At 37.3% G+C, this 27,265-nt stretch overlaps 1 protein-coding gene and 1 pseudogene across 1 annotated transcript in view; both read left to right on the top strand.

Moving 5' to 3' along the window:
- LOC109025815 (fatty acyl-CoA reductase 2-like) overlaps positions 1-27,265 on the top strand; it is a 306,120-nt pseudogene that overhangs the window by 219,274 nt on the left and 59,581 nt on the right.
- LOC101139634 (POTE ankyrin domain family member E) overlaps positions 1-27,265 on the top strand; it is a 56,483-nt gene that overhangs the window by 18,338 nt on the left and 10,880 nt on the right. Inside the window, exons 8-15 of the mRNA XM_055380709.2 lie at positions 253-323; positions 6,139-6,209; positions 7,599-7,643; positions 8,676-8,842; positions 14,796-14,866; positions 20,172-20,242; positions 21,922-21,966; positions 22,314-22,495. Of these exons, the coding sequence (XP_055236684.1) occupies positions 253-323; positions 6,139-6,209; positions 7,599-7,643; positions 8,676-8,842; positions 14,796-14,866; positions 20,172-20,242; positions 21,922-21,966; positions 22,314-22,495 (723 nt within the window). The remainder of the gene's footprint in view (positions 1-252; positions 324-6,138; positions 6,210-7,598; positions 7,644-8,675; positions 8,843-14,795; positions 14,867-20,171; positions 20,243-21,921; positions 21,967-22,313; positions 22,496-27,265) is intronic.

Raw genomic sequence — 27,265 nt, 5'->3', positions numbered from 1 at the left:
CATTTAAAAAATGTTATCTCGTTAAATCTTTATAACAACCTAGTGAAATAAGGCAGCAAAGTCCTCACTTTGTTGAAGAAGACATTGAGCCTAAGAGAAGCAAGTTGTCCAAGAACAAATGGATGGGATAATACTATTAAGTTCTGATATTCTGATATTGTTTGAAATACTCTTAATAATTCTACACTTGGTAAGTATTTTTTTATATCAGTATTAAAATAGTAATTTGGTTTATTACATTTTTATACATAGAATTTGCCAGTTACTTTCTGACTACAAAGAAAAACAGATGCTAAAAATCTCTTCTGAAAACAGCAATCCAGGTAAGACTTGTGATAGTGAATTACTTTAGTCAGTTGTCCCCAACCTTTTTGACACCAGGGACCGGTTTTGTGGAAGACAATTTTTCCATGGGCTGGGGGAAGGTGGGGATGGTTTCAGGATTATTCAATCATGTTACATTTATTGTACTACTTTATATTATTATCACATTGTAATATATAATGAGATAATTATACAACTTACCATAATGTAGAATCCGTGGAAGCTCTGAACTTATTTTTCTGCAACTGGATGGTCTCATCTGGGGGCAAAGTGAGACAGTGACAGATCATCAGGCATTAGATTCTCATACGAAGCACACAACCTAGATCCCTCAGATGGGCAGTTCACAACAGGGTTCATGCCCCAATGAGTATCTAATGCTATCACTGATCTGACTGGAGGCAGAGTACAGGCTGTAATATGAGCCATAGGGAGTGGCTGTAAATACAGATGAAGCTTCCTTGGCTTGCCTGCTGCTCAGCTCCTCCTGTGTGGTGTGGTTCATAGTAGTCCATGGACTGGTGTGAGTGTGTGGCCTGGGAGTTGAGGACCCCTGCTCTGCGTGGTCCTACCATAGATAAAAAAGTAAAAGTAAGGAATTTTTGATCACAAAAGAACACTGAAGCACAAGTCATGTTACATATGCTTGTCCCAATAAGGTCTCACTATTATTGACTTCATTCCTCCTCATTTGAAGTTGGAAAGAGATATATTTACTTTGTTGGAACAAGATGTGTTCTTCTACCTGCCGGTTAATTGTCATGATAACAGTAATTCTGTTAGAGCAAGATGCTCTGCTACCATTTGCCAAAAGATTGTCATAATAAATATACAAATTGCCCAACTCTAGACCCAGCAGATTATAATAAAAGTAGAAAAATGTTTCACACTAACAAAAATGCTCGTATGCTACCTGGTTGTGGACACCTAATACATTGTATAGTCCAAACTGTATGAGGACACCTTTAATTTAGCCATCTATCAAAGAGCTTTTGTAAGTTAGGTTTTATAAGTTGCAGGAGACAAAGATGGAATAGATGTAGTTTTGATCTTTAAGGTGCTCATAATAGAGCTGTCTCCATTTCATTTCTGTGCTTTTTCAACAGAATTTACAAAGAAAACATTTCTATTTTTCACTTGTCCACTTAACATACAACTATCAAATGTCTTTTAGATAGTAACCATTTTTCTAATGCTATAGACCACAAACAATTAAAAATACAGACAGGAGCTTTTTGTTATCATTGCCATTTTCATTATTTTACTACTTTATTCAGTGCTTACTGTGTGCTAGATGCCCACTGGAAGCTTATAATTATGATTTATTATATATTGATTATGTGCCAGACATATGTGATGAGTAATGAAAGTTTTGGAAAAAAGTAGGTATGATTTAAGGTAAGCATGCAGAGAGAGAAGAATTTTTCTAGGTAAAGAAGCAGAAGAAGAATGTTTGGCAGAAGGAACATGCAGTGAGGTCGTGTGTTTGCCAGCAGGAACATCTAATGAGATTGCCTGTTTGGAAGGAAGAGCAGCAAGTGCAGAAGACAAGATGCTTGAGTGAACATGGCAGGGTTTCTGAGCAGTTCACTTTTGCTAGTACCAAAAGTGTGTGATACGAGAGGTTGGGAATGAGGTGAATACTTAGCTAAGGCAAGTTTATGATAGACTTTTTAATACTATAGGAATGAGTAGGTCTTATCCTGTGTGTCATGGGAAATTTACCGGGTAGAATGCTTTGGGCTGCAAATACTAGATGAACAGTGGCTAAAACAGTACCAACCAGAGTTGTTTTGGTGGTTCATTGATATGCTAGGATCCCACTTTTCCCTCTTTCGGCTGTGCTGTTGACAGTGTTTTATTCACGTCTCCTTTCATGGTTGGCTAATCTGCAGCAGCTCCAAACATCTTGTTCTCACAACACAACATCGCAAGGGCTGCTTTTCTTCACATGTGTCTTTTAAACAGGGAGAAAACTTAGAAGCATGCAAGGGGCTTCCTGTAACATTTCATTGGCTGGGTCACACCACATGCTCATTCCCAAACCAGGCACTGGGAAGGTAAATACCTGATTAGCTTAGAATAAACATTTCTGTTTCTGAGGCTGAGGAGGGGGATTGGGATAATAAATATCCCAATAGACTTGGATTTCTTCTGCAAGAAAGAATAAGGAATGGCTATTGATAGGGAGCCAACAATGTGTGCTGCAGGGGCTCATTGGAGAAGTTTGAGCAGGGGAGTCACCAGATTAAATTTGAGTATTAAGGCATTGTGGTTATGGTGTAAAACGGGTTAGCAAGCTTTTTCTGTAAATGGCCAGGTGGGAAACACTTTAGACTATGTGGTCTCTGTCATATCTACTTAACCCTGCTGTTGTCTGCTGTTATAGTGTGAAAGCCACCATGATTATATGTAAGCAAACAGGTATGACTGAGCTCCTATAAAACTTTATTTACAAAACCATAATGCAGATTGGATTTGGCCTGTGGCCTATAGTTTGCTGGGATTGATGGAAGGTTCTTTACCATGTAAAGAAACCAGGAGACAAAGGAAGTTTTTGCAGTAGTCAGCTATAGTTTCCTTGTCATACATCCTTGGAGTAGCATCAATGTATTACAAGGTTTTCACCCGTCCTTAGTGAAATACATAAAGTTAGGAATCTCAACTACTTGTTTTAATATGTTGGCCTTTGTTTTTTTGGTGTTATGCTTTTTTCATTTGTTTTGCTTAATTTTTTTCATGTAAGAAATAACGTTAATAGTTGGCAGGCTTTTTTTAAAATAAAAGCCATTTTGTAAATGTTTGTGTTCCCAGTGGCAGTGGGTATATAAAGCAGAGGCAGAAGAGAGGTATCGTCAATATGATTTAGTGATAATTGGATGAGAAAGGCTTGGGGGACAGAGAGAAATGTCAGATAATTTACAGGTTTCCAGGTTGTACAGTAGTATTTAACCTGGATGTGAGGAAGAAGGAGGAAATTTTCTGGTGAATACAGAAGAGCAAAGAGCAGCAGGTCAGCAGGAATGACTAATGTTTTTCTATGCATGTTTAATGGAATATTCATGTAGGATATTTTGAGTAGGTAATTGGATAACCAGCATTTATAACTTGCATCCTACTAGTTTGACTCTCACTAATAATACTTGTCAAAGATCCACAAATCTGAAAGCTGATGATAAATGTCCATGTGTATCACCATCCATGACCGAAAGTCAGCATCCACAGAACACAGAATTGGGACAGATGAACTAAATAGATAAAGATGAATATTGGAGTTGTTCTTCTTAGGGAATGATACTCTCCATGACCTGTGTGAGTCACAGCTGCCAGAAAAGAGCGAGCAAGGAGTGTATGAAGGCAGCACAGCAAATTCAGTCCTAGAGTGCCCTGCTTGACTTCATGTCATAGTTCTGACTTCTAAAAAATCATTTTCTGCAAAACACACTTTGATTTTTTCCCCGCTTGCAGCCTGCAACCAAACAGAATACCTTTAGCAGGGCATTTTTGTGTTCTTCCTTTAAACAAAGCAATAGATAAATAACAAAATGAAAAAAAAGAGTGTTTTTTGTATAGGCTAGTATTTAACATAAACTTGAGAGTGAGTACCAGGATTATAGTTAGAATTTACGGACTGGGTAGGAAGACTAGATAGAAATCTAAAGATTGCTGACTCAAACACAATGTGGTTTCTTTGCTTTATTGTCACAGCTCTGAATTCACAATTATTAGTTAAATTCATAGGCACTATAACTTCAGAAAGCACCTTCCCAAACCAAGTATTAAGTGATTTATTATAATTTCTCTGACTTCTTATAGAATTGACTTTCCAAGTGTTCATGAGAATTATTGAGAATTTGCTACATTGTATCATCTCAGCTGTGTCCACATGAGCTCTCTGTCACCTTGTCTTAATGAATAATGGTTCACTAGGAATATTGGTTTTGGCATTTAAAGTGATCTATATCTAAATGCAGATAGGATCAGGGACCACTCTTGAACATTAATGTCCAGGCATCTTAAAATTACACATAAGGCTTTCATAATCTGACTTCTGCCCCACTCTCCATCTTTAGGCCTTTTCCCTGTGTGCCCTTTCTCTGGCATTACTGAGCTGCTGGCAATGCCCTACTCACTCATCCTTCTATTGTAGGCAAATACTTTCACTCTTTCAGGCCTCGCTCCCGCTCTTGCTGCTGCGTGGCATGCTGTCACCCTTTCCTGCCCTCTACCACTTTTAATCTGGCTAGTCTCAATATTTAAGTCTCTGCTTGGGCATGTTTTCTAGAAAAGCCATCTCTGACATGCTTTATTTTAATTCTTTTTAAACGCTAATGCCTAGCATGTATGTAGCAGGACTCAATAAGAAATTTCTGAGTAAAATGTCAGTAAGATGATGCGCAAGACTGTCCTCTGCAGTCTTGGAGCAGAGGGGACAGACATGTGGAGGAATAATGTACAGTTTAGGTGGTAAAGATGCAGTAGAAAAATCAGTGAAATACTAAGGCAGCCTCAAGGAAGGAAGTACCTGTTTATCTGGGGAAAGACATGCAGAATCAGGGAAGACGTTCTCATAGCATTGTTTTAAAAGATAAAAATAAGGACAAGTGTGGTGGCTCACACCTCTAATCCCAGCATTTTGGGAGGCTGGAGCAGGCAGATCACAAGGTCAAAAGATCAGGACCATCATGGCCAATGGTGAAACCCCATCTCTACTAAAAACACGAAAATTAGCTGGGCATGATGGTGCATGCCTGTAATCCCAGCTTCTCTGGAGACTGAGACAGGAGAATTGCTTGAACCAGGGAGTGTCAGAGGTTGCAGTGAGCTGAGATTGCGCCACTGCACTCCAGCCTGGTGACAGAGCAAGACCCTGGCTCAAAAAAAAAAAAAAAAAAAGGAAGAAAAATGAAAATAAATATGTCAGAATAGTGGAGGGAAACATTTTAGATATTGGGAAGACATTGTACACTAATAAAGGTGTCAGTAGTAATTTTTGAAATCATTTATAAGGTACTATTGTTGCAGAAAACAGGAGGCAGGAGAAACCAAGTGGGTGAAACAGGAGGATTTCATTTAGGTTCGCACCAGCTCAGCGGATTTGCATCCGAAAGCTGAGCCCTGAACAAAGACAGGGCTTGGCTTATGTAGGCAAGCTTACAGAAGCAGAACAAAGGCAGTTAATCATATAGTGACAGTTTTGCAACCTCAGCATAGCTTATGACCTTGCAGCTGCATTGAAGGACAACAGGAACTTGCAAATAATATGCATTTGTAAAAATAGCTATGAGTAAATGCTGAGGGGAAGGGGAGACACTAAAGGAATTTGTTTTCTTAACCTTGCTCTGGGATGTCTGGAGCCCATACCCGTGGGCTGTGGCTTCTCAGGCAGGGTCACCACGACCTTTCCTGGGCCCTGCTTGTTACTATCCTTAGAGTCAGACTAGCTAAGTGCGGGAAAACTTGTTTCTCTTTAAAACTAAATTTCCTTTTCTTTATATTTACTGCTTCACTATTAGGAAGTGGAGAACAACATACTGTGTTACCTTCTATGTTTCTACTGTATTTTAAAGTTGTGTTTCTGGTGGTTTTGTTCATTTATGTTGGGTGGATGAATTGGTGAGTGAATGACATCAGGTGTCTCCCCAGGTGGTTTGTTGAAGTTTGGGAGAATTATTTCCTAAGTAACTATTTCATGAAAAACTAAACACTCAATTTATGAAATAAAATGTTGTCTTAAATCTATTTTTATAAAGGCAATAGTTTTTAACTGTTCTAAGTGGTTCATTTTAACTGAATATATGGATTTCTCAACAGAACAAGACTTAAAGCTGACATCAGAGGAAGAGTCACAAAGGTTCAAAGGCAGTGAAAATAGCCAGCCAGAGGCATGGAAAATTTTAAATTTAAATTTTTGATTTAATGTTGTTTTCTTTGCTTTAATAATATTAGATAGTCCAAATGAAATTACCTTTCAGACTAGGTTTTGAGAATCAATAGATTTTTTAAAGAATTTTTTAATAGATTGTTAAAATTTATTTTAATAAATTCAGTAATCTCATTAACAGAAGAATGGATTCTAATTTAACATTTGATATTTAACTTAAAAAACATAACCACTATAAAATTTAAAATACTCTTATTTTATAATATTTTTATTTAAAATATTCTCATCTGCCTTTTTGATTAGCTTATAGCTAATCTTTCCTTTTGGAATAGAGGCAAAAACAAATTTCAGAACTTTGTTCTTTTATTTTTACAACACCCGAACATGATGAAGAAGGTACATCAATTATTGGATTATGTTATTAAGCAATAGAATTATGAACAATGTAACTCTGATGGTCCCTGAGCTGGATTCATGGTTAAGGAGTAATCATGGCCAGTGATTGAAAATCTGCAGTTTTATATTGTCAGTCACTGATACCAAGGTTAAAAATATATTCTGCCTTGTGGTCTCTCATTGACCTCAGCGTTTCTGTTCAGGGAGGGAACCAGGTCATAAAAGCAACACAGCTACCTATTACAAGAATCATATCTTGCAGAATGGAACCTTTGGTGTTAGTGCACAAACACAATAACATTCTAATTTATTTCAGTTGCAGAAAATTAGTAGATATTATTAAAAAATTTTTATCCATTGTAATTAGTACACATTAGAATATATTAGAACTGGACTTAAGCAGATAATCTGGATATATAACACTATCATATTACAGTATATAATCTCAATTAAAATTTGAGAATTTGCATCTCTTTCTGTTTGGTGTTGATTTCGGCTCCTAATAATTTAAATGGTGCCTACAGTCCAGTTAGGAATCTTTTAGAAAAGCACTTCAGTGCACTGTAGGGGCTCACTAGTTAGGGTTTCGTGAGGTAAACTCTTTTCAAGTGAGGAAGATTTTGGAACACCACAAATCATCTGCTGATTCATTTTTGGTAGATTTAACACATAACAAATCAAGTTTAGATCAAACAAATGGTGACCAAGTTAAGTTTGCTGGTTCACGTTTTTTTTCTTCCTTGGGCTAAGGTGAATTATTTTTCACATGTTAGAAGCCAGTAATGTGGCAGTAGCTAAACATAGATTAAAAAGTTAGTTCTTAATTTTAATTATTATTTATTTAACAGTTAAATTTTAATTTTAATTATTTTCTAATTTTTCATTGTCATACTTGATTAGTTAAGAATAAAATTTTTTTAAAACATGCGCTCCAAAAGAGGAGACATCACAGAAATACAACAAGCAAATTAACCTTCTGTTTTTGCATCTGCAGAAAATGTCTCAAGAACCAGAAATAAATAAGGATGGTGATAGAGAGGTATACCTTCATATTCAAATGTTTCTGTTGAATTAGATTTTTACATTATGTTGTTTAACAAAATGTAGTAAGTGTAGGCATACATGATCCTATCATGTAAGTAGCATAAATCATCAGTGAAAAGGTTAATATTTAACTCAGAAAGAATTCTGTACATTGAGTTTTCAAGAGATACAAACCCTAGAGATATTCTTTGATTATTATGGAACAATCCTGAATGGTGCCATAAAATGCTAGGTAATGCCACTTTAGGAGCTTTGGACCAATCATTTTATCTTTCTTGGTTTTAGTCTGATTATCAATAGATAATGTGGCTAAAGAAGATAGCTTCTTATTCTGTGTATCTTCCAGCTAGAAAATTGTATGGCTATTCAATGTGAAATTTGGGGAGCATCTCATTTTCTGGAATTCCATGCTTGCACGTCAGCAGTTTCACTCTGCTTCTTGTGTTGTGGCAAACTTTGGCTCCCATTTTCAGTGAGCACCATCATGTTTTTGATATCCCAGCAACCAAATGAAAAACGAATGCTCAAAGGCAGTGGGGGAAAAGAATATCTTAGCGCAGAAAAGGGCAAACTTCCTTTCTATTCCTGAAGCCTCACAGTGTGTCATCCTCTAAATCTGACTGTTTAATGTAAAATCTAGGTGGTAAAGACAGAAGACACATTTTGCATCTTTGTCTTTTTATTTGTGTGTTCCCACGAGTCAAATGGGGTAAATACATACATAAGATTCTGAAGAGTGATTGAGAATAAAAGCACAAAATGAAGGAGGGCCCTTTTTGAATTTTGGAAAATTCTGTTTCATTCATTGAAACAGAAATGAAGCAAACTTTACAAAAATTTCTGTGATATATTAATGATATGATAATTTCATCTTAAAGTTATATGGTAATATTTCTATATATATAATCAAATTTAAGTGTGAAATATTTTTAATGACTAAAATAATGACAGAGTCAATTGATAGAATCAATTGAAAAGTTTCTTTTTATTCAATAAAGTGATAACTATCCTTAATATCCCACTCAAGGTTGAAGAAGAAATGAAGAAGCATGAAAGTAATAATGTGGGATTACTAGAAAACCTGACTAATGGTGTCACTGCTGGCAATGGTGATGATGGATTAATTCCTCAAAGGAAGAGCAGAACACCTGAAAATCAGCAATTTCCTGACAACGAAAGTGAAGAGTATCACAGGTAAGCCTATGGCAACATTGAACAGGAGGTAACTATGTGCTGTCAAACTAACCCTAATTTGGGCTAATATTCATGATGAACAAATTTTATACTTTTACTAGGATATTCAGCCTTGCCTGTTAATCAGAAAAATGAAAATCAGCGAACAATGAGTTACCATTTTTCCAGTCATTAATTTATTTGAAAAATAACCAGTATTGGCAAATGTGAGGGAAAAGGCATTTTCTTTTCTTTTTAGTGAACTTTTCTTTTAGTTTCAGGGGTACATGTGCAGGGTTATTATATAGGTAAAGTGTATCATGGAGATTTGGACTGCAGATTATTTCATCAGCCACATAATAAGCAAAACACCAAAAGTTAGTTTTTTGGTCATCTCCCTCCTGCGACGCTCCACCTTCAAGTAGACCCTCGTGCCTGTTATTCTCCTCTTTGTGTCCATGAGTTCTCATTATTTAGTTCCCACTAATGAGTAAGAATATGTGGCATTTGATTTTCTGTTCCTGCATTAGTTTGCTTAGGATAATGGCCTCCAGCTCCATCTGTGTTGCTGCAAAAGAAATGGTTTCATTGTAAAAGACATTTCATACACTGCTGGTAAATACATTTTGAACATTAATTTAGTAGCATATTCACAAACACATGTATAACAGTAAGGATATATAATATATGTAAAGGATATTTGTGTAGATTTGTTACATATATACTTACGTATAAGGACATTTATTACAGCATTATTATATCAAAAAGATGGATCGTTATCAATAGGAAATTATCATTATCAAAAGTAAATCATTACCAATAGGAAATAGCTCAATTTTCATACCCAGAAATTAATGTAGTATGCAACCATTTTTTACAAGTGAGGTTAGATCTAGAGTATACTGATTATTTCACAATTAAAGTGTATTTAAAGCATTAGTGATGACATCTTAAGAGTTCTTGTTAAAATTCTTGTAATAGTTCATGTGTTGCAAATGGAAGCTACATGCTACATTGACCCTGTACCTTGTTAGCAACAAGATTGCTAGTTATTAAATTTTTATTGTCAGTGCCTGAGTGCTGAAATATTGGACCCTCAATCTGAATATTGCCAAGGGATTGTACATGGGGATCTGTATTTAATATAAACATTTCAGTATATTGGGTAAAACTTTTATTAAAATATATCAAAGGATCTTTCATCTGCTAAACCAGGAGTTGGCCAGCTTTTTCTGCAAAGAGCCAGTTAGTAAATATTTTAAGCTTTGTGGACTATATAAATTAATTTATTTTTGAGACAGGGTCTCCGTTTCCCAGGCTGGAGTGCAGTTGTGTGATCATGGCTCACTGCAGTCTTGACTTTCTGAGCTCTAGTGATCCTCCCACCTCAGCCTCTCTACTAGTTGGGACCACAGGTGTGCAACATCACACCCAGCTAATTGACACTATGGACTGTAAAGTGAATAAGCATGGCTGTGTTCCAAAATACTTGACTTACAAAAACAGGCAGTGGGCTGGATTTGGCCCTAGGTGCTAATTTGCTGACCCTTGTGCTAAAAGGAAGGTGCTGCAAGTGAAGTGACTCTTATTTGTAAAAGTGCCCTGCATGTGTGAAATTATCCTTCCTTTGAGAAAAGGATATATTTCAGTATTCACCTCACCATATTTTTCCACAGTGACTTCATATAATTTTAAAAATTTCATTTATAAAATAAGATTATTGTCTGCATTTCTCCCACTTTATTCCTGTTAATAGAACCGAGTATTTTGCTGTGATCAATTACTTTGTATATTTGATGAGTATCAGTTGTCCTAGAATTGGCTGATTTTATCAAGCAAGAAATACTCTCCTTGAAACTTTTAGTATTTCTTGGTCTTTATGTATAAGCATGAATAAAATGATAATCAGCTTATGTGTAATCTAGAAATGTTCAAGGCGACTTTTAGTTCTATAGTTTTAAGAATTTAACACCTCAGTCTGGCATTTTTAATGCCACATGTGTATAATTTTTATAACCTTTAAAATATATAATTGTTATATAAAATTTGAAAACTACACCTGTTATATAAAATTTGAAACTATTTGTCTATTACTTTTCCATGACTGTGGAAGAAAATTACAACATTCTCAGTCATGACTCCTAAGCATGATGTCCTTAAAAGAACTGTCCACACTCACGAACTCAAATTTTCTTTTCATTCATTCTTAATCTCACACCAGCGTCTTCAATTTCAGCAGTCCTCCAGCATTGTTTTTCCTCAAGATTATCACAGTTTTTTTCTGTAAATTATGCATTTTTTCTTACACCTCATTTTATTTAATCTGTCAGCAATATTTGAGCCAGTGGAGGGCGTCTCCTCCCTAACGGCATCTTCACTTGGCTTTCAGGACCTCACTCCCTCAAGCTTTTCCTCCTGCATTTCTAGTCCATTCATCATGGTCTGTTTTGCTTGCTCCTCCTCATCTTTCTCCTTTTGGACATTGTTGTTTCCCAGGGCTCAGTCCTCAATCTTCTTTCTCCTGACTTTTTCTTTTTCTTTTTTTGAGACGCAGTTTGACTCTGTCCCCCAGGCTGGAGTTCAGTGGTGTGATCTCAGCTCACTACAACTTCTGCCTCTTGGGTTTAAGTGATTCTCCTGCCTCAGCCTGCTGAGTAGCTGGCATTACAGGTGTGTGCCACCATGCCTGGCTAATTTTTGTATTTTTAGTAGAGACAGCATTTCCCCATGTTGGCCAGCCTGGCCTCAAACTCCTGACCTCAGGTGATCTGTCTGCCTTGGCCTCACAAAGTGTTGGGATTACAGGTGTGAGCCACTGCACCCGGCCCCTCATGACTTTTTCTATTGTGTATATACTAGTGATTTCCAAATGTATGTCTCCAGCTCAGATCTCTCTCCTTAATTCCAGATTTCTATATCAGCCTGCCTACTTGACATCTCTATTTGGTTAGTTATTGGGTATCACACACTTGTCAGATCCAAAATTGGGCTACTGATGTCCTTCCTGAAATCTACACCTCATGTAGTCTTTCCTATTTTGGTTAAGGGCAACTCTTCCAATTGCTCTGCCAAAAATGTCAGTGTCATTCTTGACTCATCTGTCCCTCTGACACCTCATATCTAATCTTTCAGTAAATCTTATCAGGTCTACCTGAAGAATATGTTCAGAAGCCAGTCATATCTTGTACATCTGAGCCACTGTCATCTGCAGTCTAGATGAGTGTCATAGACTGGGAATTGATCGTCCTGGCTTTTAAAAACTTCCCTTTTCATCAATTCTTAACTAAGTGGATGTATTTAAAACGTAAGTCAAATTGTGTCATTCCTCTGCCCCAGCACTTCTGATTGCCTCCTTTTCACTCTGAGTATGGGTCAGAGTTCCTCCTGATTATCTCCCTTGCTCTGCTTCAGCCACACTGAATTCTTGCCATCCTGTATCTACCCCTAGTGCTTAAAGACTCCAGACACACCTCTGTGCTTGGCAGTTCCTTGTGTCTGGGATGCTTTTCCCCCAGATATCCTCCTAGCTTACTCTTTCCATTCCTTCAGTTCTTTATTTAAAACCGCCTTTCTAACAAGAAGACAAAGGGTAAAAAGAAACACATTAAGGAACATCCACTTTCTGAGGAAGAACCGTGTACTACCCAGACGCATCATGCTTAAGATGCAATTGGGAGCATACAAGGAATGCTCTCTAAGGTAATCAAGGCAAGGTTCAATGAAACAAAGTGATTTATCATCTCTAACTTCAAACCTATTTGTATCTTGACATCAACGCTGTTAACCTTATGTCATCGTTTCTTAGAGTCTTTGATATACAAATAAAAGGTTTTTTGTATTAGAAAAAAAAAAACCGTTTCTCAGCAGGGACTCTTCTGGCCATCTCAACTTTCCCACCACCCTCCCCATCAAACACATGAACATTTCATTTTCCTGCTTTAGTTTTTCTCTAACATACCGTGCATTTTGCCTTATCTGTCTGTTGTTGTGTGTTTATCTCACTGTCATGAATAGGGTTTTTATTGTTCACTACCATATCTTCGCTGCTTAGGAAAAGGCTTAGCATATTGGATGTAGCTACCTAATAAATACTTATTAAATAAGTGAATGGAGTTTATCCTGGGTATATTGTTTGATTGATTCTCACTTTAAAAATGTTTGACATGGGTTGGGCATGGTGGCTCACACCTGTAATCACAGCACTTTGGGAGGCCGAGGCAGGCGGATCACGAGGTCAGGAGATCGAGACCAGTGAAACCCCGTCTCTACTAAAAATACAAAAAAAATTAACCGGGTGTGGCGGCATGTGCCTGTAGTCCCAGCTGCTATGGAGGCTGAGGCAAGAGAATGGCATGAACCCGGGAGGCGGAGCTTGCAGTGAGCTGAGATCGTGCCACTGCACTCCAGCCTGGGTGACAGAGCAAGACTCCGTCTCAAAAAAAAAAAAAAAAAAAGTTTGACGTGGTTCTTTCTAACAGTTTTGCCTGGTAATTGTCTGCATTTTAAAAATCGTTTTGGCTCTTTATAATAAGCTACATTCTTTATATTAATTTTTTTATTTAGGGAGAAAAGCCCAATATTGTGGTTATTCACTATTTATTCTTTAATAGTAATCATAATTGTAATTATGGTAAACTGAGTCAGAGGAATTGCAAACTTTACTATTTTAATTTAATTTAATTTAATTTTTTTGAGATGGAGTCTCGCTGTATCACCCAGGGTGGAGTGCAGTGGCGCGATCTCAGTTCATTGCAACGTGGGTTCATGCATTTCTCCTGCCTCAGCCTCCCAAGGAGCTGGCCCTTGCATAAGGCGGCCACACAAATTTTTGAAGCATTCTATATTTTGCGCAGTCACTGGAAGGTTATTTGACTGTTTGCTGAGTAGCTTTAAGGAAATGGTGTGAATCAAAGCAGAATGGGTGCCACAAAAACATTGAAATTGTGATTTGCGCAATAAATATAGTCATGTAAGGTGGTCTGTGAGATGACACCAGAGCCAATAACGTGTGGGGTGTTGTGTACAAAATATATTGTTTGTATGTATGTTAAAAATTAGAGAATGCCAACTTGCAACTTCTTCGTGGAACCTAAAAAAAAAATAAAAGTAGGGTTTTCGTCTCCCATGTCAGCTGGAGATGAACATGTATATAAAGCATCATCGTAACAAACATCTGGCTGAGAGTTTGAGTCTGTAGAGAAGGATCATTGGTCCAAGTCACGTCTTAACATCCATTGGTTTTTCTGCCCTTGGCATGATTGATCAACTCCGTAATAGTGGACAATCACATTATCTACTTTAATGAGATATTTATGAATAAATTTAGTTACAAACTATGACATAGTTGAGATGCCCTGAATTATAAGCCATAAAGAGTAGGACAACTAAGAAGCAAAATTAGGACTTAATAACATTTCCTGAAAACTACAACATTTGCATATTAGAACCTATGAACAAAATTCGCACTGGGTTTTATTTGGGATTCCAAGATAATTTCAGTCATAAAGTTTAGGAACAAATTATTCCATTGTTTTACTATTTCTTTGAGCATTTAAAAAAATGTTATCTTGTTACATCATTATAACAACCTAGTAAAATAAGGCAGCATAGTCCTCACTTTGTAGAAGAAGACATTGAGCCTAAGAGAAGCAGCTTGTTCAAAAGCAAATAGCTGTTCATTATGGAGCTAGGACTTATTTAGAGTTGGGACACTTTCTATTATGTCAGGCTAATGCAAGTTAATTTACTGGGTCACAGTGCCCTCGATTTATGAGTATTTCATCTTACTTTTTATTCTTCTTTAATTAGAAGCTTCATGAGAAGTTTGTAGAACGTACGCATAAGTGGATGGGATAATACTGTTAAGTTCTGATATTCTGATATTGTTTGAAATACTCTAAGAATTTTACATTTGGTAAGTTTCCAGATCAGTATTTTAAAACAGTAATTTTATTTGTTATATTTTTCTACATAGAATTTGCGAATTACTTTCTGACTACAAAGAAAAACAGATGCCAACATACTCTTCTGAAAACAGCAACCCAGGTAAGACTTGTGATAGTGGATTACTTTAGGTCAGTTGTCCACAATCTTTTTGGCACCAGGGACCGGTTTTGTGGAAGACAATCTTTCCATGGGCTGGGGGAAGGTGGGGATGGTTTCAGGATTGTTCAGTCACATTACGCTTATTGTGCTACTTTATATTATTATTACATTGTAACATATAATAAAATAATTATACAACTTACCATAATGTAGAGTCAGTGGAAGCTCTGAGCTTATTTTTCTGCAACTAGATGGTCCCTTCTGGGGGCAAAGTGAGACAGTGACAGATCATCAGGCATTAGATTCTCAAATGAAGCACACAACCTAGATCCCTCAGATGGGCAGTTCACAACAGGGTTCATGCTCCTATGAGTATCTAATGCTATCACTGATCTGACTGGAGGCAGAGTAGAGGCTGTAATGTGAGCCATGGGGAGTGGCTGTAAATACAGATGAAGCTTCCCTGGCTTGCCTGCTGCGCACCTCCTCCTGTGTGGCATGGTTCCTAACAGACCATGGACTGGTACCAGTCTGTGGCCTGGGAGTTGTGGAGCCCTGCTCTGGGAGGTCCTACCATAGATTTAAAAAGTAAAAGTAAGGAATTTTTGTTGACAAAAGAACAGTGAAGCACAGGTCATGTTACATATGCTTGTGCCAACAATGTCTCACTATTACTGACTTCATTCCTCCTATTTTGAAGTTGAAAGAGATGCATTTACTTTGTTGGAACAAGATGTGTTCTTCCACCTGCTGGTTAATTGTCATGATAACAGTAATTTTGTTAGAAGAAGGTGCTCTGCTACCATTTGCCAAAAGATTGTCATAATGTACAATTTGCCCAATGCAAGGGTCAGCAGATTATAACAAAAATATAAAAATGTTTCACAGTAACAAAAATGCTAGTATGATACCTGGATGTGGACACCTAATACATGGTACAATCCAAACTGTATGAGGACACCTTTAATTTAGCTACCTATTTATCAAAGAGCTTCTGTAAGTTAGGTTTTATAAGTTGCAGGAGACAAAGATGGAATAGATGTAGTTTTAATCTTTAAGGTGCTCACAACAGAAGTGTTTCTATTTCATTTCTGTGGTTTTTCAACAGAATTTACAAAGAAAACATTTTTATTTATGTTTTCACTTGTCCACTTAACAAATAACTGTCAAATGTCTTTTAGATACTAAGCAGTTTTTCTAAGGCTACAGAACACAAAATCACAGACAGGAGCTTGTTATTATTATCATTGTCATTTTTATTATTTTGCTGCTTTATTCAGTGCTTACTGTGTGCTAGATGCCCACTGGAATCTTATAATTATGATTTATTATATGTGATATTGATTATGTGCCAGACATATGTGATGAGGAGTGAAAGCTTTAGAAAGAAAGGAGGCAGGATTTAATATAAGCATGCAGAGTGAGAAAAATTTTTCAGGGAAAGAAGCAGAAGAATGACATTTGGCAGAAGGAACATGTAGTGAGATTGTGTGTTTGCCAGAAGGAACATCTAATGAGATTGCCCGTTTGGGAGGAAGAGCAGCAAGTGCAGAAGACAAGATGCTTGAGTCAACATGGCAGGGTTTCTGAGCAGTTCACTTTTGCTATTACCAAAAGTGTGAGATACCAGAGGTTGGGAGTGAGGTGAATACTTAGCTAAGGCAAGTTTACGATAGACTTTTTAATACTATAGAAATGAGTAGGTCTTTTCCTGTGGGCCATGGGAAATTTACCAGGTAGAATGCTTTGGACTGCAAATACTAGATGAGCAGTGGCTAAAACACTAGGAACCAGAGTTGTTTTTTTGTTCATTGATATCCTAGGGATCTCACTTGTCCCTCTTTCAGCTGTGCTGTTGGCAGTGTTTTATTCACATCTCCTTTCGTGGTTGGCTAATCCGCAGCAGCTCCAAACATCTTGTTCTCACAACACAACATCGCAAGGGCTGCTCTTCTTCACATGTGTCTTTTAAACAGGGAGAAAACTTAGAAGCATGCAAGGGGCTTCCTGTAACATTTCGTTGGCTGGGTCACACCACATGCTCATTCCCAAACCAGGCACTGGGAAGGTAAATACCTGATTAGCTTAGAATAAACATTTCTGTTTCTGAGGCTGAGGAGGGGGATTGGGATATTAAATATCCCAATAGACTTATGTTTTTTCTGCCAGAAAGAATGAGGAGTGGCTATTGATAGGGAGCCAACAATGTGTGCTGCAGGGGCTCATTGGAGAAATTTGAGCAGGGGAGTCACAAGATTAAATTTGAGTATTAAGGCATTCTGGTTATGGTGTAAAACGGGTTAGCAAGCTTTTTCTTTAAAGGACCAGGTGGGAAATATTTTAGACTATGTGGTCTCTGTCATATCTACTTAACCCTGCTGTTGTCTGCTGTTGTAGTGTGAAAGCCACCATGATTATATGTAAGCAAACAGGCATGACTGAGCTCCTATAAAACTTTATTTACAAAACCATAATGCAGATTGGATTTGGCCTGTGGCCTATAGTTTCCTGGGATTGATGGGAGATAATCATGCAAAGAAACCAGGAGACAAAGGAAGTTTTTGCAGTAGTCAGCTATAGTTGCCATGTCACACATCCTTGGAGTAGCATCAGTGTATTTATAAGGTTTTCACCCGTCCATGGTGAAATAAATAACGTTAGAAATCTCAGTTACTCATTTTACTATGTTGGCTTTTGTTATGCCTTTTTCATTTGTTTTGCTTAATTTTTTTTCCTGTAAGAAATAACATTAATAGTTGGCAGTTTTCTTTTAAGTAGAAGTCATTTTGTGAATGTTTGTGTTCCCAGTGGCAGTGGGAATATAAAACAGAGGCAGAAGAGAGGTATAGTCAATATGATTTAGTGATAATTGAATGAGAAAGGCTTGGGGACAGAGAGAAATCTCAGATGATGTACAGGTTTCCAGATTGTACACTAGTATTTAACCTGGACATGAGGAAGGAGTAGGAAATTTTCTGGTGAATACAGAAGAGCAAAGAGCAGCAGGTCAGCAGGAATGACTAATTTTTTTCTATGCATGTTTAATGGAATATTCGTGTAGGATATTTTGAGTAGGTAATTGGATAATCAGCATTTATAACTCGCATCCTACTAGTTTGACTCTCACTAATAAGACTTGTCAAAGATCCAAGAATCTGAAAGTCAGTAGTAAATGTCCATGTGCATCACCATCCGTGACAGAAAGTCAGCATCCACAGAACACAGAATTGGGACAGATGAACTTAATAGATAAAGATGAATATTGGAGTTGTTCCTCTTAGGGAATGATACTCTCCATGAGCTGTGTGAGTCACAGCTGCCAGAAAAGAAAGAGCAAGGAGCGTATGAAGGCAGCACAGCAAATTCGGTCCTAGAGTGCCCTGCTTGGCTTCATGTCATAGTTCTGACTTCTAAATAATCATTTTCTGCAAAATGTGCTTTGTGTTTTTCCCTCTTGCCGCCTGCAGCCAATCAGAATCTTTTTAGCAGGACATAATGAAAAGAAGTAAGAGAAAGAGTGTTTTTTTGTATGGGATAGTATTTAACGTAAACTTGAGAGTGAGTACCAGGATTATACTTAGAATTTATGGACTGGATGGGAAGACTGGATAGAAATCTAAAGATTGCTGACTCAAACACAATGTGGTTTCTTTGCTTTATTGTCACAGCTCTGAATTCATGACTCTTAGTTGTATTCATAAGCACTATAACTTTACAAAGCATCTTCCCAAACCAAATATTTACTGATTTATTATAATTTGTATGACTTCATTATAGAACTGACTTTCCAAGTGTTCATGAGAATTGTTTAGAATTTGCTACATTGTATCATCTCAGCTGTGTCGACATGAGCTATCTGTCACCTTGTCTTAATGAATAATTGTTCACTAGGAATATTGGTTTTGGCATTGAAATGATCTATATCTAAATGCAGATAGGACCGGGGACCACTTTTGAACATTAATGTCCAAGCATCTTAAAATTACACATAAGGCTTTCATAATCTGACTTCTGCCCCACTCTCCATCTTTAGCCCTTTTCCCTGTGTGCCCTGTCTCTGGCATTACTGAGCTGCTGGCAATGCCCTACTCACTCATCCTTCTATTGTAGGCAAATACTTTTCACTCTTTCAGGCCTCGCTCCCGCTCTTGCTGCTGCGTGGCATGCTGTCACCCTTTCCTGCCCTCTACCACTTTTAATCTGGCTAGTCTCAATATTTTAAGTCTCTGCTTGGGCATGTTTTCTAGAAAAGCCATCTCTGACATGCTTTATTTTAATTCTTTTTAAACCCTAATGCCTAGCATGTATTTAGCAGGACTCAATAAAATATTTCTGAATAAAACAAAGACTGTTTTTACAAAGATGATGTGCAAGGCTCTCCCCTGCAGTCTTGGAGCAGAGGGGACAGACATGTGGAGGAATAATGTACAGTTTAGGTGGTAAAGATGCAGTAGAAAAATCAGTAAAGTACTAAGGCAGCCTCAAGGAAGGAGGTACCTGTTTATTTGGGGAAAGACATGCAGAATCAAGGAAGACTTCACATAGCATTGTTTCAAAAGATGAAAATAAGGCCAGGTGTGGTGGCTCACACGTGTAATCCCAGCACTTTCAGAGGGGATCACGAAGTCAGGAGATCAAGACCATCCTGTCCAATGGTGAAACCCCATCTCTACTAAAAATACAAAAATCAGCTGGGTGTGGTGGTGCTTGCCTGTAATCACAGCTACTCAGGAGACTGAAGCAGGAGAATCACTTGAACCAGGGAGGCGGAGGTTGCAGTGAGCTGACCACACCACTGCATTCCAGCCTGGTGACAGAGGAAGACCCTGGCTCATTAAAAAAAAAAAAAAGAAAAAAGAAAAAAAAATAAATTTGTCAGAATAGTGGAGGGAAACATTTTAGATATTAGGAAGATGTTGTACACTAATAAAGGTGTCAGCAGTGATTTTGGAAATCATTTATAAGGTACTATTAGGAAGTGGAGAACAGTACACTGTGTCACCTTATATGTTTCTGCTGTATTTTGAAGCTGTGTTTCTGGTGGTTTTGTTCATGGATGTTGGGTGGATGAATTTGTGAGGGAATTTTTGAAATGTTTGTTTGTCTTCAGTCTGGTGACATCTGGTATCTCCCCAAGTGGGTTTTTGAAGTTTTTGAGAATTATTTCTTAAATGACAATTTCACAAAAGATGAAACACTCAATTTATGAAGTAAAATGAAATGTCTCAAATCTGTTTTTAAAAGGCAGTAGTTTTTAACTGTTCTAAGTGGTTGATTTTAACTGAATATATGGATTTTTCAACAGAACAAGACTTAAAGCTGACATCAGAGGAAGAGTCACAAAGGCTTAAAGGCAGTGAAAATGGCCAGCCAGAGGCATGGAAACTTTTAAATTTAAACTTTTGTTTAATGTTGTGTGTTTTTTGCCTTAATAATATTAGACAGTCCAAATGAAATTACCTTTCAGACTAGGCTTTGAGAATCAGTAGATTGTTTTTTTAAGAATCTTTTGGCCAGGTGAGGTGGCTCACGCCTGTAATCCCAGCACTTTGAGAGGCTGAGGCAGGTGGATCACGAGGTCTGGAGATCGAGACCATCCTGGCTAACATGGTGAAACCCCGTCTCTAGTAAAAATACAAAAACGTAGCTGGGCGTGGTGGTGGGTGCCTGTAGTCCCAGCTACTCGGGAGGCTGAGGCAGGAGAATGGCATGAACCCAGGAGAGGGAGCTTGCAGTGAGCCGACATCCGCCACTACACTCCAGCCTGGGTGACAGAGCGAGACTCCATCTGAAAAAAAAAAAAATATTTTAATAGATTCTTAAAATTTATTGTAATAAATTCAGCAACCTTATTAACAGAAGAATCAATAGATTCTAATTTAATATTTGATATTTAACTTCAACATAACCCACTATAAAATTTAAAGTACTCTTACTTTAAAATATTCTTATCTGCCTTCTTGATTAGCTTATAGCTAATCTCTCCTTTTGGAATAGAGGCAAAAACAAATTTCAGAACTTTGTTTGTTCTTTTATTTTTACAACACCCTAACATGATCAAGAAAGTAACAGCAATTATTGAATCATATTATTAAGCAATAGGAATTATGAACAATGTAACACTGATTCCCTGAGCTGGATTCATGGTTAAAGAGTAATCATGGCCTGTGATTGAAAATCCACAGTTTTATATTGTCAGTCACTGATACCAAGGTTAAGGACATATCCTGCCTTGTGGTCTCTCGTTGACCTCAGTGTTTCTGTTCAGGGAGGGAACCAGGTCATAAAAGCAACCCAGCTGCCTATTACAAGAACCATATCTTGCAGAATGGAACCTTTGGTGTTAGTGCACAAACACAATAACATTCTAATTTATTTCAGTTGCAGAAAATCAGTACAGATTAAAAAATTTTATCTGCTGTCATTAGTACACATTAGAATATATTAGAACTGGACTTAAGCAGATAATCTGGATACATAACACGATCATATGACAGTATATAATTTCAACTAAAATGTGAGAATTTGCATTTCTTTCTGTTTGGTGTTGATTTCGGCTCCTAATAGTTTAAAGGGTGCCTACAATCCAGTTAGGAATCTTTTAGAAAAGCACTTCAGTGCACTGTAGGGGCTCACTAGTTAGGGTTTCGTGAGGTAAACTCTTTTCAAGTGAGGAAGATTTTGCAACACTACAAATCATCTGCTGATTCATTTTTGGTAGATTTAACACATAACAAATTAAATTTAGTCCAAACAAATAGTGAGAAAGTTAAGTTTTCTGGTTCATGTTTTTCTTCTCCCTTTGTCTAAGGTGAATTATTTTTCACATGTTAGAAGCCAGTGATGTGGCAGTAGCTAAACATAGATTAAAAAGTTAATTCTTAATTTTAATTATTATTTATTTATTTTAACAGTTTAATTTTAATTACTTTCTAATTTTTATTGTTCATACTTGATTAGTTAAGAATAAAATTATTTTAAAAACATGCACTCCAAAAGAGGAAATGTCACAGAAATACAACAAGCAAATTAACCTTCTGTTTTTACATCTGCAGAAAAGATCTCAAGAACCAGAAATAAATAAGGATGGTGATAGAGAGGTATACCTTCATATTCAAATGTTTGTGTTGAATTAGATTTTTACATTATGTTGTTTAACAAAGTGTAGTAAATGTAGGCATACATGATCCTATCATGTAAGTAGCATAAATCATCAGTGAAAAATGTAATAGTTAACTCAGAATTCTGTACATTGAATTTTAAAGAGGTGCAAACCCTAGAGCTATTCTTTCATTATTATGGAATAATCCCGAATGGTGCCATAAAATGCTAGGTAATGCCACTTTAGGAGCTTTAGACTAATTATTTTATCTTTCTTGGTTTTAGTCTGATTATCAATAGATAATGTGCCTAAAGTAGATAATTTCTTATTCTGTGTATTTTCCAGCTAGAAAATTTTATGGCTATCAAAGAAGAAATGAAGCACGGAAGTACTCATGTCGGATTCCCAGAAAACCTGACTAATGGTGCCACTGCTGGCAATGGTGATGATGGATTAATTCCTCCAAGGAAGAGCAGAACACCTGAAAGCCAGCAATTTCATGACACTGAGAATGAAGAGTATCACAGGTAAGCCTATGGCAACATTGAACAGGAGGTAACTTTGTGCTGTCAAACTAATCCTAATTTGGGCTAATATTCACGATGAACAAATTTTATACTTTTATTAGGATATTCAGCCTTGCGTGTTAATCAGAAAAATGAAAATCAGCAAACAATCAGTTACCGTTTTTTTCCAGTCATTAATTTATTTGAAAAATAACCAGTATTGGCAAATGTGAGGGAAAAGGCATTTTCTTTTCTTTTCAGTGAACTTTTATTTTAGCTTCGGGGTACATGTGCAGGTTTATTATGTGGGTAAACTGTATCATGGAGGTTTGGGGTACAGATTATTTCACCAGCCACATAGTAAGCACAATACTCGAAAGGTAGTTTTTTGGTCGTCTCCCTCCTGCCATGCTCCTCCCTCAAGTAGGCCCCAGTGTCTGTTATTCTCCTCTTTGTGTCCATGAGTTCTCATGTTTAGTTCCCACTAATGAGTAAGAATATGTGGCATTTGATTTTGTGTTCCTGCATTAGTTTGCTTAGGATAATGGCCTCCAGCTCCATCCGTGTTGCTGCGGGGGAAATGGTTTCATTGAAAAAGACATTTCATATCCTGTTGGTAAATACATTTTGAACATTAATTTAGTAGCATATTCACACACACATATATAACAGAGTAAGCATATATAATACATGTAAAGGATATTTGTATAGATATGTTATATGTATACTTATGTATAAGGACATTTATTATAGTATTATTATATAAAAAATTTGGAGCTAGTCTAATTCCTTATCAATAGGAAATAGCTCAATTTCCATATCCCCAAAATAATGTATTATGCAACCATTTTTAAAAAATGAGGTTAGATCTAGGGTATACTGATTATTTCACAATTAAAATGTATTTAAAGCATTTAGTTTGATGACACATCTTAAGAGTTCTTGTTAAAATTCTTGTAATATCTGCTGTGTTGCAAATGGAAGCTACATGCTACATTGACACTGTACCTTGTTAGCAACAAGATTGCTAGTTACTAAATTTTTGTTGTCAGTGCCTGAGTGGTGAAATATTGGACCTTCAATCTGAATATCGCCAAGGGATTATACATGGGGATCTATATTCAATATAAACATTTCAGTATATTGGGTAAAACTTTTATTAAAATACATCAAAGAATCTTTGATCTACTAAACCAGGAGTTGGCCAGCTTTTTCTGCAAAGAACTAGTTAGTAAATATTTTAGGCTTTGTGGACTACATATATTTATTTTCTTGAGACAGGGTCTCACTCTGTTTCCCAGGCTGGAGTGCAGTTGTGTGACCATGGCTCACTGCAGCCTCAACTTTCTGGGCTCTAGTGATCCTCCCACCTCAGTCTCTACTAGCTGAGACCACAGGTGTGCAACATCACACCCAGCTAGCTGACACTATGGACTGTAAAGTGAATAAGCATGGCTGTGTTCCAAGATACTTGACTTACAAAAATGGGCAGTGGGCTGGATTTGGCCCACAGGTGCTTATTTGCTGACCCTTGTGCTAAAAGGAAGGTGCTGCTAATGCAGTGACTTTTATTTGTAAAAGTGCCCTGCATGTGTGACATTATCCTCCCTTTGAGAAAAGGATATATTTCAGTATTCACCTCACCATATTTTTCCAGTGACTTCATATGATTTTGAAAACTACATTTATAAAATAAGATTATTTTCTGCATTTCTCCCACTTTATTCCTGTTAATAGAACTCAGCATTTTACTGTGATCAATTACTTCGTATATTTGATGAGTGTCAACTGTCCTAGAATTGGCTGATTTTTATCAAGCAAGAAATATTCTCCTTGAGAGTTTCAGTATTTCTTGGTCTTTATGTATAAGCAGGAACAAAATGATAATCAGCTTATGTAATCTAGAAATGTTCAAAGGGCCTTTAAAACCTTGGTCTGACATTTCTAAATGCCATATGTGTATAATTTTTATAACCTTTAGAATATATAATTGTTACATAAAATTTGAAAACTCCACCTGGTATGTAAAATTTGGAAACTACTATTTCTTGTCTATCACTTTTCCATGACTGTGGATGAAAATTACATCATTCTCAGTCATGAGTGTTAAGTATGTTGCTCTTAAAGAACTGTCTACACTCACGAACTCAAATTTTCTTTCCATTCACTCTTCATCTCAATGCCGGTAAGTCTTAAATTTCAGCACTCCTCCAGAGTTGTTTTTCCTCAAGATTATCACTAATTTTTTTCTGTACTAAATCTAGGCATTTTTCTTACACCTCAGTTAATCTGTCAGCAATATTTGAGCCAATGGAGGGCATCTCCTCCCTAATGGCGTCTTCACTTGGCTTTCAGGACCTCACTCCCTCAGGCTTTTCCTCCTGCCTTTCTAGTCCGTTTATCATTGTCTGTTTTGCTTGCTTCTCCTCATCTTTCTCCTTTTGGACATTGTTGTTTCTCATGGCTCAGTCCTCAATCTTCTTTCTCGTAATTTTTTTTTTTTTTAAGACAGAGTCTCACTTTGTTCCCCAGGCTGGAGTTCAGTGGCATGATCTTGGCTCATTGCAACCTCTGCCTCATGAGTTCCAGCACTTCTCCTGCCTCAGCCTCCTGAGTAGCTGGGATTACAGGTGTGCGACACCATGCCTGGCTAATTTTTGTATTTTTAGTAGGGACAGGGTTCCCCATGTTGGCCAGGCTGGTCTCAAACTCCTGACATCAGGTGATCTGCCCGCCTTGGCCTCATGACATGTTGGGATTACAGGCATGAGCCACCGTGCCTGGCCCCTCGTGACTTTTTCTACTGTGTATATGCTAGTGATTTCCAAATGTATGTCTCCAACTTACATCTCCTTCCTTAATTCCAGATCTCTATATCATCCCACCCTACTTGACATCTCTATTTGATTAGCTGTTGGGTATCACACACTTGTCAGATCCAAAATTGGGCTACTGATGTCCTTCCTGAAATCTACACCTCATGTAGTCTTTCCTACTTTGGTTAACAGCAACTCTTCCAGTTGCTCTGCCAAAAACCTCAGTGTCATTCTTGACTGATCTTTCTCTCTGTCCTGACACTTCACATCTAATCTCTCAGTAAATCTTGTCAGGTCTATCTGAAGAATATATCCAGAGGCCAGTCTATCTTGTACATCTGAGCCACCGTCATCTGCAGTTTAGATGAGTGTCATAGACTGGGAATTGATAGTCCTGGTTTTTAAAAACTTCCCCTTTCATCAATTCTTATCTCAGTGGATGTATTTAAAACATAAGTCAAATGTTGTCATTCCTCTGCCCCAGCCCTTCTGATTGCCTCCCATTTCACTCTGAGTATGTGCCAGAGTTCCTCCTAATAACTAAAAGGCAGTAAACCATCTGGCATGTTACCTCTCCTGCTGAAACTTCTGCTTCTTATCTCTATTGCTGTGTTTCAGCCACACTGAACTTGTTGCTATTCCTTACGTATCCCTAGTGCTTAAAGACTCCAGGCACACCTCTGCACTTAGCAGTTCCCTGTGTCTGGAATGCTTTTTCCCCAGATATTCTTCTAGCTTACTGTTTCCATTACTTCAGCTCTTTACTTAAAATCCCCTTTCTAAGAAGAAGAAAAAGGGTAAAAAGAAACCCATTAAGGAATAACCACTTTCTGAGGAAGAACCATGTACCAGCACAATTCCGAGTCCAGAGAAAATGAAGAAAATGAAAAAAAAAGAGATAATGAGGACTAACAGAAAGGAATTAGGATTGTATCACCAGGACGCATCGGGCTTGAGATTCAATTGGGAACATACCAGGGATGCTCTCTAATGTAATTGAGGGAAGGTTCAATGAAACAAAGTGATTTATCATCTCTAACTTCAAACCTATTTGTGTCTTGACATCAACTCTGTTAACATCATCATTTTTTAGAGTCTTTGATGTACAAATAAAAGTTTCTTTGTATTAAAGAAAAATCCTCTTTCTCAGCAGGGACTTCTCTGGCCATCCCAACTTTCCCACCACCCTTCCCATCAAACACATAAACATTTCATTTTCCTGCTTTAGGTTTTCTCCTCTAACGTACTGTATATTTTGCCGTATCTGTCTGTTGTTATTGTGTGTTTATTTCACTCTGATGAATAGGGGTTTTATTGTTCATTACCATATCCTCACTTCCTAGAAAAAGGCCTAGCCTATCAGACGTAGCTACCTAATAAACAGGTATTAAATGAATGAATGGAGTTTATCCCGGGTATATATTGTTTGATTGATTCTCACTTAAAAAATGTTTGACAAGGTTCATTTAAACAATTTTGCCTGGTAATTATATGCATTTTTAAAATTCTTTCGGCTTTTTATAATAAGCTACATTCTTTATATTAATATTTTTTGACTTAGGGAGAAAAGGCCAATATTGTGGTTATTCACTATTCTTTTACTGGTAATCATCATAATTGCAATTATGGTAAAATGAGTTAGAGAAATTACAAACTTTACTGGTATTTTATTTATTTAGAGACAGAGTCTCGCTCTGTCACCCAGGCTGCAGTGCAGTGGTGTGACCTCGGCTCACTGCAACCTCTGCCTCCTGGGTTCAGGCGATTCTCCTGCCTCAGCCCCCTGAGGAGCTGGGATTACAGGTGCGTGCCATGACACCCGGCTAATTTTTGTATTTTTAGTAGAGACGGGGTTTCATCCTGTTTGTCAGGCTGGTCTTGAACTCCTGACCTCCGGCAGTCCACCCACCTCATCCTCACAAAGTGCTGGGTGGATTACAGGTGTAAGCCACCACATCCGGCCACTAGTATTTTA

The sequence above is a fragment of the Gorilla gorilla genome, chromosome 11 (genome assembly GCF_029281585.2).
Source record: "Gorilla gorilla gorilla isolate KB3781 chromosome 11, NHGRI_mGorGor1-v2.1_pri, whole genome shotgun sequence".
Classification (NCBI taxonomy): domain Eukaryota; kingdom Metazoa; phylum Chordata; class Mammalia; order Primates; family Hominidae; genus Gorilla; species Gorilla gorilla.
This window is presented reverse-complemented; position numbering and strand designations above follow the sequence as displayed.